General features: G+C 42.3%; 1 protein-coding gene across 3 annotated transcripts in view; it reads left to right on the forward strand.

Moving 5' to 3' along the window:
• The window catches only part of LOC132833450 (PH and SEC7 domain-containing protein 3-like), a 439,179-nt gene that overhangs the window by 85,907 nt on the left and 336,723 nt on the right, over window positions 1-16,549 (forward strand). Inside the window, exon 1 of one of the 3 annotated variants that reach the window (XM_060851750.1) lies at window positions 10,686-10,717. The exons of the other annotated variants lie outside the window; for them this stretch is intronic. Coding sequence (XP_060707733.1) covers window positions 10,706-10,717 — 12 coding nt within the window. The 5' untranslated portion in view covers window positions 10,686-10,705. Of the gene's footprint in view, window positions 1-10,685; window positions 10,718-16,549 lie in introns of those variants that run through there. 3 annotated transcript variants of the gene reach the window in all.

The following is a 16,549-nucleotide window of genomic DNA, read 5'->3' on the forward strand; positions in this document are numbered from 1 at the left end:
GACTGTGGAATAAGAAAGCTGACTTAATGGAAGCAGCGGTCTTATAAACAGGAAAAAATCTTCAGCTCACTTCTACCCTTTGAGATCTCAGTATTACAGGTTATTCAGTAGCACCCTCAGTGGCTCGGGGATTTCAATCAGTGAATAGCTAAACTATTCAAGATAGGATGGCCCAGTTGGAAGCCCTGGCCTGGTGTAGAATTAGCCGTGGAAGAGATTGGAGCATATATAATTGGGCCCAGTATCCCTGAGGTAGGGAGAGTAAAATTCAACTGGCTCTCTGATGATTTTGAGTCAAATAGTTCCTACTGTAGTCGAACAGGCTGCTTTGCCAATGTTCAGATATAAAGAACGTAAAGAGAATACTTGAGGTAGGCACTGGAGCACCTGGGACCCTCCACTCTACAACAGTTTAAGGCTTCAGAAGGATCAAGGGGAAAGAAATTGAAGTGAATGGCAGTAAAGCTGGCTTGCTGGAGCAATGCCACTTTGAAAGTAGAAGATTGATCTAGGGACAAGCAAATGGAATTGCACATGATGAATGGGAGGCTTCAGTTCACTGCTGGAAGGACAATGTTATGGAACTTTGTGGTTCTGTCTGGTGATATGCTCCTTTTCATGCTGTAGATATTTTCTAATCAACCTGTTCAGAGATGTTATTACACATCTCTTGGTGGGACTTGTTATATCATGTATATTTAGCATGAATTATGAGCATAATGGAATTATGCCAAAGGCTGGGCCGCTGGGGAGTGTCAGACTATAGTTTGTGCATTCTGCCATAGTTAATTACAGCAAAGCATCTTGTGTCAGTGAGAGTGTGATTGCAGATATCACACTAACTCCAAAATTGGACTGCCAGCTGAATTGTGAAATCAGTCTAGCGATTTCTTGAAATGAATCCCAATTTCTCTCTCATCTCTGCATTTGGGTTCTTTCCTTTGGTAAGAACACAGAAGGTTGTTTGCATTTAGTCATTATTTAGCAATCTCATTTCATCGTGACATAAGAGAATGTGGAGGTATAGTCAATCATAACAACTAACCAAATCATTTCTGAAGCCCAGTCAACCTATGGGCACAAAGGACGTGACGTTGATCTTGGGAAGTCGTCAAATCAGAAAGGGGTCGCAGCCCCATTTCCATGAGATGAGAGGAGTGAGAGTTCTGCTCAGTGTACACTCAGAAATAAGGTGCAAAAAGCCACAAGAGGCATGCTCGTGAGAATGTGAGTGAAAGTATAATCTTCTAAACATGAATTTAGGAGTTAATCTTAATAATCACCCCAATTCATGATTTGAACATAACCAATGAACCAGTTTCCATGGATGACTGCTCCTGAGTTGGTTAATAGTTCAACAACATATATCATCTCTGCACTACCACTGAAGATGGGTGAAGGGTAGTTCGTTTGGAAATAATAGATTTTCAAAATTAATTGGCAAATTTCAATTAAATTTGGCAACCTGTGGAATAAATCATTAGTTTTTTTGCTGAAAATGCAAATCTGGATCTTGAATTTCTTTAAAGGATACATTAACATTGGGATGTAGAGTAAATTTATTCCTTTTAAGAATAGTTTTGGTCATTTGATTTAGAATGTTATTGATGATTTTAAAATGCCATGGATTGTCTCAGCTGCTGTAATGAAATTAGTCAGAGCTGTCAAAATATGAGCAGAATATTCAGAGCAAGTTGTGGAATTTCGCTGGCCCTGAAGCCGCCTCAATGAGATGGAAGCTCTTCTTAAAAAACAAATCTTTGTGTTGACATTATTAGTTAGGCAATGGAAAATCTCGGAAGAGCTGCACTCTTGTGAGAGCATTGAATTAACACTGCATGGTCAAGGTATGACATCTGATAAGTGTCCTCTTTATTGGTTGAATCGTGGAAGAGACTAGTTAAAAAGAGAAGTATTGGACAAGTTCTATCTATTTTCCTCACGGATGAAGTATCATCGATAGAAGGGAAACTAAAAATAAATCTATTGAAGCACTAATTGGACTAAAGATAATGGAGAAAATAATAGAACTTAAAGTATGTAAATGTGCTGTACTTGATGATTTACAATCTGGGGGCTAAAATAAATAGGTCAAAGTGTTTGTGTAAGTCTTTCAGCTCTTACTTAATTTGGAAGTTGTGCTATTAGAACAGCGATTTACTAATATCATTTCAATATTGAAGAGGAGTTAAACACACAACCTGATACTTACTGCTTAACATTATTGCTGAGCAAGCTTTTATAATCTGCCCTTATAGATGGAATAACCGCACACTTATGGGTTGATCAGAGGGATGCAACATGGCTTGATCAGACAACTCATGTTTGACTAAGCGAGTTACGGTTTTTGAGGCAGTGTTTAATATCATTAAGATATATCATTGATATGGTCATCCAGAAGGTGGGTATTGTATAAAGGAAATGTTCTCTGGGCCATGAGAAGTGACGGACCCCAGGAATCTACTGTCGGTCATGAACATTTCATAATATTTATTGATAACTTATAAAGAGACTTTATATCAAAGACTGGAGATGAAATGTAAGAGAATGCAGTCAGTAGTACAGATGGAAGCATGAAATTGCAAAGTGAGATGGGGGACTCAGTGGTGTAATGGCAATGACATTATCAGGGTGGAATTTGAATTCAGTTAATTAATTAACCAATTAGCTAATTAAAATTCAATTATCATTGAATTATCATTATCAAATTGAATTAGTTTCAGTAATGGTGACCATGAAACTATCATTGATCAGTCCATATGTGACTCCAAACCCACAGCAATGTGGTTGACACCTAACTGCCCTCTGAAATGATCTCGAAAGTCACTGAATTGCAACAAATAGGAATGGACAACAAATTCTGGCCTTCCTGAAGAAGGGCTCATGCCTGAAACGTCGATTCTCCTGCTCCTTGGATGCTGCCTGACGTGCTGCGCTTTTCCAGCAACACATTTTCAGCTCTTGCTGGTAATCAGCATATTGCGTGAAGAATTTTGAAAAAAATTCAAATTAGGAGAATAGGTACAATTGTAGCAAATAGACTTTGACAGAAAACTGTGTGAGATCATCTATTTTGGACCCAAAGAAGACAAATCAAAGTGTTTTATAAATGGTTAGGGTCTATAAACTGTAGTGGCGCATAGACAAGTGGAAATTCAAGTACTCAAACCATTAAAAGCAAACAGTTATAATGCACAATTAAAGATGTGAATGGAATGTTAGTCTTTACCTGAAAGGTGCTGAAATACAATGCATGAAGGTATATATAGAGAGGGCAAAGGTTATAATTCAGTTATTGTAAAGCCTTTGTCAGACTCCATTTTGAATACCACAGTTCAGGAAAGCTATATTGATCTTGAAGGGGGTGAAGATTACAGACTTGCCAGAACAATACTGGAGCTGACAGAGTTAAATTATGAGGACAGATTGTATTAAAATGGACTTGTATTCCCTTGAGAGATGGAGATTGGGGGTGGTTGACTGTGTGAGATATAATTAAATGTTAACAGGATCTGATAGGGAAAGTAATGAGAACTATTTCCTACGACAGGGCAGATCAGGGACAAAGAGACGTTACCCAAACGTTAGAACTAAAATTCAGATTGTAGTTAGGATACACTTTTCCATACAAAGAATGGTAAAGTTTGAGACTCCAAGCCTTCTCAGACATCTGTGGGTTCTTTGACAAATGAAATTTTTAACACTGAAATAGCCCATTTTGTTGGTTAACTGACGTTAAAGTACAAGTAGGTAAAAACAATGACTGCAGATGCTGGAAGCCAGATTCTGAATTAGTGGTGCTGGAAGAGCACAGCAGTTCAGGCAGCATCCAAGGAGCAGCGAAATCGACGTGTCGGACAAAAGTAGACAAATGGAGCTGGGGTGCTGATCAGCCTGGAATTGCTTGATTTGTGGAATAGAGTTAAGAACCTAATGTTCTACCCCATTCCTAATTCTCAGTTAATATATTTCTCAAAACTGTCAGCTCTTCACCACAATATTAAAGACAATTAATCATAGCGAGTCCCTGTCCATTTACAGAAAGTTGTAGAATGGAAAACTAAATCTCAACTTGCATACAAGATAATGTCATCATGAAATCTCATGTCGGTGAAAGTGGGAGTAGGAACAGTGGGATGTAATAGAACAAGTGCATTTATATAGTGTTCAGAAACCAGACATCCTAAGGTGATTCTCAAAGTGGAAGGAAAGGGTCACTAAACCAATTTGGGATTTGTTAGGATAGAGATGGAATACTTGCTTATAATAGTGGATTTTAAAGGTGAAATTAAAGAGCATAAGAGCACATGAATTAGGGAGCAGGATGACTGCACCATCCTTCAAATGATCATGGCTGGAAGATCATAAGACAGTGAAAGTAGGCCATTCAGTCCATCAAATCTGCTCTGCCATTCAAATGACGTCATGGTTGACCAGCTAATCCTCAACTCCACTTTCCTGCCTTTTCCTTGTAACTCTCATTCCCTTATTGATTAAAAATCTGTCTATCTCAGCCTTGAATATACTTAATGATCCAGCCTCAGCAGCCCTCAGTAGTAAATAATTCCACAGATTCACTACCGTCTGAGAGATGAAATGCTTCCTCATCTCCCTCCTTAAATAGCCTCTTTGTAGGGATTGGAACTAGCTGGATCGTGTTGACTATGAGATCCTTGATCAGGGTTGTTAACCTGAACCAGCCATGAAAGCCTTAGCTGACCAATATAACCAGGAGATAGCACTGCTGCTGTTTGGCAGTTGTGTGTGGGTTTAGAAAAAAAAAGAAATAAATCACCAGGAGATTTGAATCTCCTTAGTAAAAATGAAGCAGGAGATAGCACTGCTGCTATTGGTGGTAGTGTCATGGTTTAGGAAAAAAATCACCAGGAAATTCGAATCCCCATTTAAAAAAAAGTAAAAGAAAATTAAATATATGACCAGGTGATTTAGAATCTCCTCAATTGAGGGGGACTGACTCTGAGCTGGCTGGTCACGGCCAGTGTACTGTACACGGGTAAATAAAAGGAGAAAGTGAGGTCTGCAGATGCTGGCAGATCAGAGCTGAAAATGTGTTGCTGGAAAAGTGCAGCAGGTCAGGCAGCATCCAAGGAACAGGAAAATCGACGTTTCGGGCATAAGCCCTTCATCAGGAAGGCAGCATCCAAGGAACAGGAAATTCGACGTTTCGGGCATAAGCCCTTCATCAGGAATCAGGAAGCCTTTCCTGATGAAGGGCTTATGCCCGAAACGTCGAATTTCCTGTTCCTTGGATGCTGCCTGAACTGCTGCGCTTTTCCAGCAACACATTTTCAGCACAGGTAAATAAAAGGTGACTTCAAATGGGACTGCCACTGGGCAGTTCTTTCACTCTTCTTCTGAGATTTTATGTCCCTCTGAACCTACACTCTCCCACAAGGGGAAACAACTTTTCCACACCACCCTGTTGAGCCCACTCAGGATATTTCAACAAGATCAGCTCTCTTTTAAACTCCAGTCGATACAGATCTAGCTTGTTCAAAATGTCTGCATTGGATAGATGGGGGAAGTGGAAGGATTCCGAGGGAACTGCAGAGCATGAGGAAATTTTTAAAAATTCATTCAAAGGCCGTAGACATTGTCGATTCGGCCAGGTTTTATTGTTCATCCCTAATTGCCCCAGACAGCAGTTAAGAATCAACCACGTTGCTGTGGGTCTGAAGTCACGTGTAGGCCAAACCAGGTAAGGATGGCAGTTTCCTTCTGCAAAGGATATTAGTGACCTAGATGGGTTTTTCCAACAATTGAAAATGGTTTCACAGTCATCATTAGACTTTTAGTTCAAGATTTTTTTTACTGAATTCATATTCCATGCTCTGCCATCTTTCCCAAAACCATGACCTGAGACTCTAGATTAAGAGCCTATAGATAATACCACTTTCTGTATTGCAACCAATATGGTGGCTCCCAGGGTCAATGAAGGGAATGGAAGTTGTGTTGAGTGTAAAAGCATGAAAGGGTGTAAATGGAAAGATGAAAACTTTTGAGTTATTGAGCGACTGGTAGAAGATGTAAATCAATTAGGATTGAATCGATGAGTTGGATTGGAAAAGGAGCAAAGCAGCCTTCTTTTGCTTTGCGTAAAGTTGATAATGTGTGAGTATGAAAGGCCAGCTACAAAACGTATTATGGTAATTTAATCTGGAGGTGATGATGGCGGGTGGACTGGGGAAGGAATAGGGTTGGAGCATGTTAGAGAGCTGGCCGTCTTTGTGGTGGAGAGGATAAATAATTGGAAACCCAGCTCAGGTTTGAGCAGGATGCCAAGTTTGCACAGTCCGATTCAGTCTCAGATAGTAGCCAGGGGAGAAGGTGGAGTTGGTGAAGAGGATCCAGCGTTTGTCCTGGGAGTCTGTCTCATGCTTATCTGGAGGAAATTCATAGCTCACTCGAGCTCTGATATTGGACCAGTATTGCGATAGCAAACAAAAATTGACTTTACTCTTAATGACCTAATGGAGGGTTTGACACACAATTTCCATTTACAAGCCACCTCTGATCAGCAGTTTTAAAGTATTAAAACTTCGAAATGTGCAGTTAGCTTCACTTAGGAAGATTTGGAAATTATGAGGTAATTGGGAACGTTGCATTTACACTTTTCAGCCCCTGTTGTGAAACAATGTGAGTTTTTTTACGGAGATGGTTGTTTTCACCCACTGTTTAATGGGATATATGATCCCATTAGCAAATGTTTCCTGGCAGAGTGCTCTTGGGAAATAGGAACGCTGTGCTGTATTGAATTACTACACAAGCAGTAATATAAGCATGGTGACAAGAGAAGCTTATTTGTGTTTATTGTATTAGATTAGAGGTCAATATTAAACGCACATCTCTGGAGAAGGCTGCTATATAAACAGGACTGGGTGCAAAGCTGTCATCAGAGCAGTCCATGTTTTCATTCTTTAGTCCCACTTATTCTAATGTTTACTGATACCTTCGAGAATTCACTAATATTATCTTTATACATATTCTACATTATCTTTGGGCAGCTCGTTGGCTCGCCCTGCTGCCAGTGACCCAGGTTCATTTCCTCACTAAGGCGGCTGTGTGGAGATTGCACAATCTCCCCATGTCTGTGTGGGCTTTGTCCCACAGTCCAAAGATGTGCAGGTTGGGTGGATTGGCCATGCTAAATTGCCCCATAGTTCAATGATGTGCATACTAGGTGGATTAGCCAAGGAAATTGCAGGGTTATAGGAAAAAGGTGGGGGAGAGGAGTGGGGTGGTTCTGGTGGGATGCTCTTTGGACGGTCACTGTGATCTTGATGAGTTAAACAGCCAGCTTCCACACTGTCGGAATTGAATCATTATAATCTCTTAGTGCTGTTCATCAAAAATCCTTATCTTCACAGATAAGTCCTTTCCCAGCCTCCTTTCACTCACTCTGACAGGTTCTGCATCCCAACTGTCAGGCCTGGCTCTCAGCTCCAAGTCAAAAGGTCATGGGTTCAAGTCCTACTCCAGAGATTTGAGCATATAGTTCAGGAGTTCTCTACTGCTGGTGCTGCCTATCTAGGAAGATTTTAAGCTGACTCAGTCAGGTGAAGATAAAATATGGCGTTATTTAAACAGCAAATAGTATTCCCAGAGTAATAACTGACACTTCCCACCTCCAAAGTAATTATATGACAATTTATCATATTTCTATTTATGGGACAGTGCAGCATACAAATTGGTTGGTGTCTTTCCTTAAATTGCAACTGAAACAAAACTTCAAAGGTATGTTGTTGACCCTGTGTGTCTTTGGGATTGCTGAGATTATGGAAAATGCTCCATCAGTGGTTTGAGGTTAGAGTTTTCACATGTTTAATTCCTAAACTTTAAAAGCATCCTTCTAAAGTTCTTAGCTTTGCCTATTTCCCTTGTTTTATTTAAAAGCCTGAACATCCTTTTGGTTACAACTCCTATTTCTCTCCATCCATTCTCTTACATGTCCTACATTTTGAATGTCTTACGGCTTTAAAGAAGGTATTCTGGATCAGTGGTGCTGGAAGAGCACAGCAGTTCAGGCAGCATCCAAGGAGCAGCTAAATCGACATTTCGGGCCAAAGCCTTTCAAATAAAGGCAGAGAGCCTGAAGCGTAGAGAGATAAGCTAGAAGAGGGTGGGGAGAAAGTAGCATAGAGTACAATAGGTGAGTGGGGGAGGAGGAGATGAAGGTGATAGGTCAGGGAGGAGAGGGTTGGAGTGGATAGGTGGAAAAGGAGATAGGCAGGTAGGACAAGTTTGGACAAATCATGGGGACAGTGCTGAGCTGGAAGTTTGGAACCAGGGTGAGGTGGGGGAAGGGGAAATGAGGAAACTGTTGAAGTCCACATTGATGCCCTGGGGTTGAAGTATTCCGAGGCGGAAGATGAGGTGTTCTTCCTCCAGGTGTCTGGTGGTGAGGGAGCGGCGGTGAAGGAGGCCCAGGACCTCCATGTCCTCGGCAGAGTGGGAGGGGGAGTTGAAATGTTGGACCACGGGGCAGTGTGGTTGAATGGTGCGGGTGTCCCGGAGATGTTCCCTAAAGCGCTCTGCTAGGAGGCGCCCAGTCTCCCCAATGTAGAGGAGACCGCATCGGGAGCAACGGATACAATAAATGATATTAGTGGATGTGCAAGTAAAACTTTGATGGATGTACAGTTCCTGCAGTGGCAGGGGAAAGTGCCAGGATGTTGATTTTAAAGAAGGTATCCCAGTCCAAGTCACTCTTGTCTTGAAGCCTGCAGAGTTTGGGTAACCTCCCTTCACCGCACAATTTTTTTGGGTAAGGGTTTAAAGATCTTTTCCCCTCCCGTGTTTTAAGGCTTGTGATTGCCCCTAATGTCTTTCACTGCCTCTTTGACATTTGGAAATGGAAATTGCAACACGAAAATTACTTTGTTCAAGATTTTTTTTTCAAATAGTGGCTTGTGTTTTAGGATGAAGTAAAACAAATGTAAAATAAATACACTGCAAAATCAATCCCCCAAGGACTATACATTCCATATATGTAATAACCCTCATATATATTATGTATTGCACCTCGTTAATTCAATCAAGTATCAAGATATGGAGTTCATGATAATGTAAGTTTTAAGGGATCAACACAAAAACATGCAGCAATGATGGACAGGAAAAGTCAAGGAAGCCTATCCCACACAATGGTAGTGCCTTTAGCTTTAGAGGTTACACATACCCACCCTTGTCGGAAGCCATTTATCTCTTTTGATAGGTATAAAAAACATAAAAGGCCAGATGGTGAATTTTATCTGATTTTGGAGAGTTAATCCAATATGACTCTCACTGAATTGCTCTTTCATCATGATGTAGGACACCTTTCTGCCTTTAATCTAACAGGATACCAATTCCGAAATGTTACTGAATCTGTCATTGAACCTAATAGTGTAATTAATCTAACTGTGTTATTGAAACTGGTCCTGTGTCTCGGCATTATTAATTTAGCTGTTACTGAATGCATTGCTGAATCTCCCGATATTACTGAATCTCTCAGTATTCATCACTTTCCCAATGTTATCGAATCAGCCAGTGTTACCGATAGAGCCGTCCCTGCTTTGGGGACCCCTCCCTGGGTCAAATCACATTGTATGACTCTGTTCTCTCCAGCTGATCTCCAGCTTTTCCATCCATTCAGCATTTAATGGTAATGGCACTTTACCGCTTTCAGCTAAACCAAATTGCAAATAAGGAAAGGTTATATTGTGTCATCCTGACTCTGGGCTTGCAATTGCTCCCAAGTGTCTGTGATCTCAGTGAGGGGTTCCCCAAAGACCGGGGCAGTTACCCTAATTTAGGGACGGTTCTGGTTCCTGAACCACCCTCCATTACTGTATCTCTGTCTGTTGCTGTCAGTCTTCTGAAGGCAGTGTTCTTGCTGAATATGAAGATGTGGCGGAGACTGGTTCCTGTTTGTCTGCCCATCATCTTGCAGGCAGAGGAGCTCATGGTCACTGGCAGAAGGTGGTGCCATCAGGAAGGAAGGGGTGGGGGAAGAATGTGGGATGGCTTTAGGAGGGCGAAGACTGCTGACTGTTCTGTGAAGGAGATGAGAGCATGCGGAGTTTGTCAGAGGAGTTGAGGCATAACACTCCCCCTCCCAATGTGTGGTGAGTGGGGCCATCATGTAGGTAAGAACTGGATTCCTTCCATTCAATGGCTTGATCCCAGGGACTGAGCCCAAGACACACACACTCTCAACACACATGCACACAGACACAGTTATACACATACAGTCACACACACACACATACAGTCTCACACACACACATAATTATACACATATAGACAGTCTCTCTCACACACACACACAGTTATACACATACAGTCTCACACACACAGTTATACACATATAGACAGTCTCTCTCTCTGTCTCTCTCCATATTACACACACACACACACAGTTATACACACATAGACAGTCTCTCTCTCACATACACAAACTCACAGACACACACACAGGCAAATCAAGGAGAGAATGAGTAAAATAGATAAAGTACAATTAATCTGTTTTCATCAGGAAACACTGGATGTAAAGGAAGAAATATAAAAGACTTGAGCAACGAGATGCAGATATGACAAGAGATAAGACTACAGACATGGAGTCGCGGGAGGTGGGGGTGGGGGGGAAACTAGTGAGACGGTCGGGTTGTGGAGGAGCAGGGCTGAGAAAAGATGCAGAGAGGGGGACATGCAGTCTGGGGTAAGAAGACTCGCACATTGCAGAAACACTGAGACTTGCTGTCTGTGTGTGTGTGTGTGTGTGTGAGAGAGAGAGACACTCAGTGTACAGTCTGGGACACTGCAGACACAAGACTGGCTGCGTGCGCTTGGGGAGAAGGAAAGAAAGCGAGAGGAACTCAGCGCACCGAGCCTCGGTGTGCAGAGAAAGAGAGAGAGAGGCACAGACCCGAGAGGTAGCGCAGGCAAAGGGAGAGAACTCAGTGCTATCTTAGCACTCAGCACCGAGCTGAAAGGGACGGGGACGATGATAGGGTAAGGGGCACTTGCTGTGTACTGCATTGATCTGTTTTAACACCTCCACTCCGGTAACTGTTCGGGCTGGTTAGCTTTGCTTGCATTCCGAGCGAAGGAAAGCTATCGGCGGCTCTTTTGTTTCCCATTGCTACTGTTTACGGGGTCTTTAGGAAGTGCCCTCCTTCTGCCAGAAACTGCCTGCCTCTGAACCGGGATTACACGTCAGACGAATCCCAATTTTGTATGTCTCTCCCCTCTCAGCCTCAGTCGGTTTGGTAGACACTGATCTTTGTTTGCAGACCCCCCTGTCCAGCAGCTTCATAGCACACACCAGCTGCATTTTAATATCCCTGGCTGGTTTCGTTTGGTTGCAGAATGTAGAGAGAGTGAGAGACAGAGTGGTTGGCTGTAGAAGGTGGGGAGCTGGGCATCGAACCCTACTGGCCTGGAATGTGAACTGTGTAGGTGCTACATGAATGGAGCTAACAGTCCAAGCTTCAGTTCCTGCTCTCTGCTGGACTGGGGGTGGAGGGTCTTGTTTTGGATGCTGACCTTTTGTTTATTCCCTCCCCCCTCCCCCCGTTTGTGCGACTGAGTGGGGTGGGGACAGCAATTCAAAACGTATCTTTTTCCGATAACCCCGGGGCCGAGTGGTCTCAGGCAGCGATGCCCCACGCAGTCGAATAGCCTGATGCCTCTGGCTCTGAGGTAGTTCAGTAGTTAGCCCACTGAGGTGAGTGACAGACAAAAAACATTAAGGCTGGCATCCTAATGTAGCCATGGTGGAGAGGATCCGGTGTTGGACTGGGGTGGACAAAGTTAAAAATCACACAACACCAGGTTATAGTCCAACAAGTTTATTTGGAAGCACTAGCTTTCGGAGCGACGCATCTTCACCAGGTAGCTGTGGAGCAGGCCATTAAGACTCAAAATTTATAGTAAAATATTAGTGTCATGCAACTTAAATCTTTTGCTATAAATTCTGTGTCTTATGGTCCTGCTCCACAGCTACCTGGTGAAGGAGCGGCGTTCCTAAAGCTAGTGCTTCCAAATAAACTTGTTGGACTATAACCTGGTGTTGGGTGATTTTTAACTTTGTCCACCCTAATGCAGCAGCTGAGGGAGCTTTGTGTGACCAAAGGTGAGATGTTTGACTCAGGTAGATATAACATTGAGTTTAATGAAGAGCATAGAGTTAAATCCTAACCAGTGAATGTTCATCAAATAATATTTCAAGAAGGGATTAGAAACATTGAATATTAGCAGACACTTCAACTCCTGGAGCTGGCTCCACACTTGAACTAGATAATTGTCGATCTTCAACATCAACAACATTTTCCTGCATTATCCTGTATCCCTTGGAATTACAAAAAAAAAATTGTTGATAGACTATTGGCTTCATTGACTAGACCAACATTTATTGGCCATCCCTGTATGTAAGCCCTAGAGAAGACCATGTGCAAGTTCCAAATTGAACCTCTGCTGTTTGGTGGTGTAGGTGGACCCTCCGTGTTGTTCAGAAATGATTTCCAGATTTTTCGCCCAGCGACATTGAAGAAATGCCACTTGTGTGCTACATGGAGGGGAACAGGTAAGTGGTGGTGTTCCAACCTATCTGCTTCTCTTCAAGGTGGGAAGAGGTTGTAGGTTTGGAAGGAGGCATTGGAGGAACTTTGGTAGATTACTGCAGTGCACGTTGGAGATGGTACACACTGCAGACACAGTGCATTGTTAATGAAGGGTATGACTGTTGAAGGCGGTAGGTGCCAATCTAGGGGCTGCTTTTTCTGGGATGGTGTCAAACTCCTTGAGTATTGCTGGAGCTGCATTCGTCCAGGCGATGGTCATTTCTGTGACATGAATGTCGCTTGCCACTTGGGTGAACCCAAGCCTGGATATTGTCCAAGTCTTGCTGCATTTTGACATGGTCTGCTTCAGTGTCTGAGGAGACATGAATGATGATGAACATTGTGCAGTCATCAGCGAACATCCCTATCTCCTACCTTCATGGAGCAGGGAAACTGATTGGTGAAGAAGCTGAAGATGTTTGGGCCTAGCATGTTGTTCTGAGGAACTCCCACGGAGGGGTCCTAGAGCTGAAATAATTGACCGCCAATGACCACAACCATCTTCCTTTGTGTCAGGAAAGACATCAATTAGTAAAGAGTTTTCCCGGGTTCCCATTGGCTGCAGGATTGATAGGGCTCCTTGATGCTATATTTGGTTAAACGTTAAGGACAGCCATTCTTACCTCACATCTGGAGTTCAGGCCCTTGTTTCCTGATGAAGGGCTTTTGCCCGAAACGTCGATTTCGCTGCACTTTGGATGCTTCCTGAACTGCTGTGCTCTTCCAGTACCACTAATCCAGAATCTGGTTTCCAGCATCTGCAGTCATTGTTTTTACCCCATACTTGGACCCAGACTGTAGTGAAGCAGGAGCTGAATGTTGTCTTTAATATTTACAAAATAGGGATTATTTGGCCATCATCATATTGCTGTTTGTGGGGGTTGGCTGAGCAAAATTAGCTGTGATATTTCCGACATCACAGGGCGGCACAGTAGTACCACTGCTGCTTCACAGTGCTAGGGACCCAGGTTCAATTTCACCCTTGGGTGACTGTCTGTGTGAGTTTGCGTATTCTCCCAGCGTCTGTGTGGGTTTCCTCCAGGTGCTCTGGTTTCCTCCAAAGATGTGCTGGTTAGGTGGATTGTCAAAGCTAAATTGCCTTTGGTGTGCAGGGATGTGTAGATTAGGTGAATTAGCCGTGGAAAATGCCAGGCCTGAGTGGGATGCTCTTCAGAGGGTCGGTGTGTACTCGATGGGCTGAATGGCCTGCTAGCACACTGTAGGGGTTCTGTGATTCTACAACAGTGATGATACTTCAAAAAATACTTTGTTGTTCTAAAGTGCTGTAAGGTATCTGATTGTTGTGGAAAGGCAAGTCTTTCTTTTTCAACATTATGAGCGATGTTTAAAGAGACTCTGTTGATGAGGCCAATAAAATGCATGCAGACAGAGAAGATGTCCTGTGTCTGGAGAGGCGGGAGAGAGATAAAGCTGGAAAAATGTCCATTTTCCACAGCTTGTTTCTCCCAGAAACCAGAGGCCGCAATGTGATTGATGTCACTTTGCATGAAGCGTGACTGACCAGATGTCTCTCCCACTTCTATTGCTGCCATTCGAAGGATTTGAACATTGAATGTCAAACTGATGAGTTGCATTAAGAATGCACCTTTGTGGTTATTAAGTCCTGAGGTAGATCTCAAATTAGAAACTTAAGGCTCAGAGGTAGCAAGGCTGCTCCCTGCAATGGAAGATTTTCCTATCGGGTGAGAAGATGACAACATTGGGCAGAAGGAATCGGCAGTATTTGTTATAAACTGTCCATCTTAGATGCACAGCTTGTTAAAACTGTGGTTGATAATCTCTTTGCTATGGGCTGATAATCTCTATGCTATCAGTATGGGCTGTCCTTTGTGCATTGTTAGACTGGCACCCAAAATGGTCTTGCAGCCTCTGTATGTCCACAGAGGACATGGTCTACAGTTCTGTGAAATTTACAGAATATTAAATTGCCTGGTTTCACCCAACAGTCATCCTGTGGGCATGTACGGGAAGACGTTTACATACAAAGCACTAATAATCCTGAGCAAAATAGTGTACAGGGAGAAAATAATAATTTAAAAATAATTCTGATATGAACATAGGAACAAGGAACAAGATTAGGCCGCTTGGCCTTTCTAGCCTGCTTCGTCTTTCAACAAGATGATGGCTGATCTGATTTTAACCTCAACTGTACATTCCTGCATATCCCCATTCATCGTTTATCCCCTTGATAATTAAGAATCTATTTAACTTTGCTATAAAAGTTACAGATTGTTAGCATGTATCTTGAGTAAACTAAATACTGAGGTGGAACTTTGGTACAGTTATGTAAGTCTCCAGTTAGGGTACATTTAGAGTGCTGGGGTCAGTCTGTGCATCCCATCTGAGGAAGGAGCAGTGGATTTGGAAGTGTTTCTGAACAGTCCCACCAGAGTGAAGCCACGGCTATGGCGTTGAGTTAAGAAAGCAGGTTGCATAGACTATATTTGTATTCCCTTGAGTGTCAAAGATTAAGGGGTGTTCCAATTGAGATATTTCAGACATTTAAATATTTTAAGCAAAATAAATGCCTTCACAAGCACACAAGAATTGGGAGTATGAGTAGGCTATTTGGCTCCCCTGAGCCTATTCAGTCATTCAAAGAGATCATGGTTGATCTGATTGTGGCTTTAACTGCATTTTCCTGCACGTTACCCTTGGCTGTCTTGTCAATCAAAAATATACTTTATGACACACTCTCTGCTGCTTCAGTGGAGGACATCCACAGATGAATGACTCTCTAAGAGGAAAAAAAAGGTTCTTGTCTCAATCTTAAATGGGAGACACCCAATGTTTATATCCTGGCTCTAGATTCCCCCATAAGGGAAGACATCTTCTCAACATCGAATGTGTGAAGTCCCTTCAGCGTCTTACATGCTTCAATAAGGTCACCTGTCATTCATCTAAACTTTATTGGGTATAGGACCAATCTTTCCTCAACTCCTTCCCCCCCCCCAGGAATCAGTCAAGTAAACCTTCTCTGAACTAACTTCTTAATGCAACTATCCATTGCTTTAAGCGAGGACAGCAAAACAATGCTGTATTCCAATTATGGACTTCCTAAGCCTTGTACAATTATGGCAATACTTTCCGACTTTCATCTAGCAGTAAAACACCAAGATACTATTTGTTGTCTAATCACTTCCTATACCTGCTTACCAACTTTTTGTGATTCATGCACCACAATCCCCAGGTCCTTTGTATATGGTAGAGATCTGCAAAGTCTCTATATATCTATTTCAATTCTTCCTACCAAAATAGACAAGTTCACATTTTTCAACATTGTACTCTATCTACCAATTTTTTTTTTGCCCATTCATTTAACCAATCAAAATCTCCATGTAGATTCTTATGACAACCTACTTTCCTGTCATCAGCAAGCTAAGCCAATATGCTTTTTTGTGGATGTACATTTGCTCACTGAGCTGGAAGGTTTGTTTTCAGACGTTTCATCACCATACTAGGTAACATCATTAGTGAGCCTCCAGTGAAGCATTGGTGTTAGTGACCCACCTTCTATGCTTTTTGTCCCTCGATCATAGTTTTATATATGTGGTCAACAAGCCAAATGAAGTGGGTTGGTTAGCTAATTGCTAAATGTCCAACTTTGATTATGCGTTGAATCTTTAAATCACAGAAGGTTTTGGGAATTGAACAGTGATACCACCTGCTGTGTATGCTGCAAACACATTTGGGTATTAAGTCAGGCAGGCAAATAATTCAGTCTTTGTTACAGATTTAGATCTATCTGCTTTTTGCTTAAGACTTGCAATCTCTTCTCTGACTTCTGGAACTGTGATGAATCATAATCTTTGGATTATTGGTCTCAAATGAGCTGCTGTATAATGACCTACCACTATACCTGGTATCAAGCAATATACTGATGATTTCCAAATAGCAGATAATGTTTT

Source organism: Hemiscyllium ocellatum, chromosome 36 (assembly GCF_020745735.1).
Source record: "Hemiscyllium ocellatum isolate sHemOce1 chromosome 36, sHemOce1.pat.X.cur, whole genome shotgun sequence".
Lineage (NCBI taxonomy): Eukaryota > Metazoa > Chordata > Chondrichthyes > Orectolobiformes > Hemiscylliidae > Hemiscyllium > Hemiscyllium ocellatum.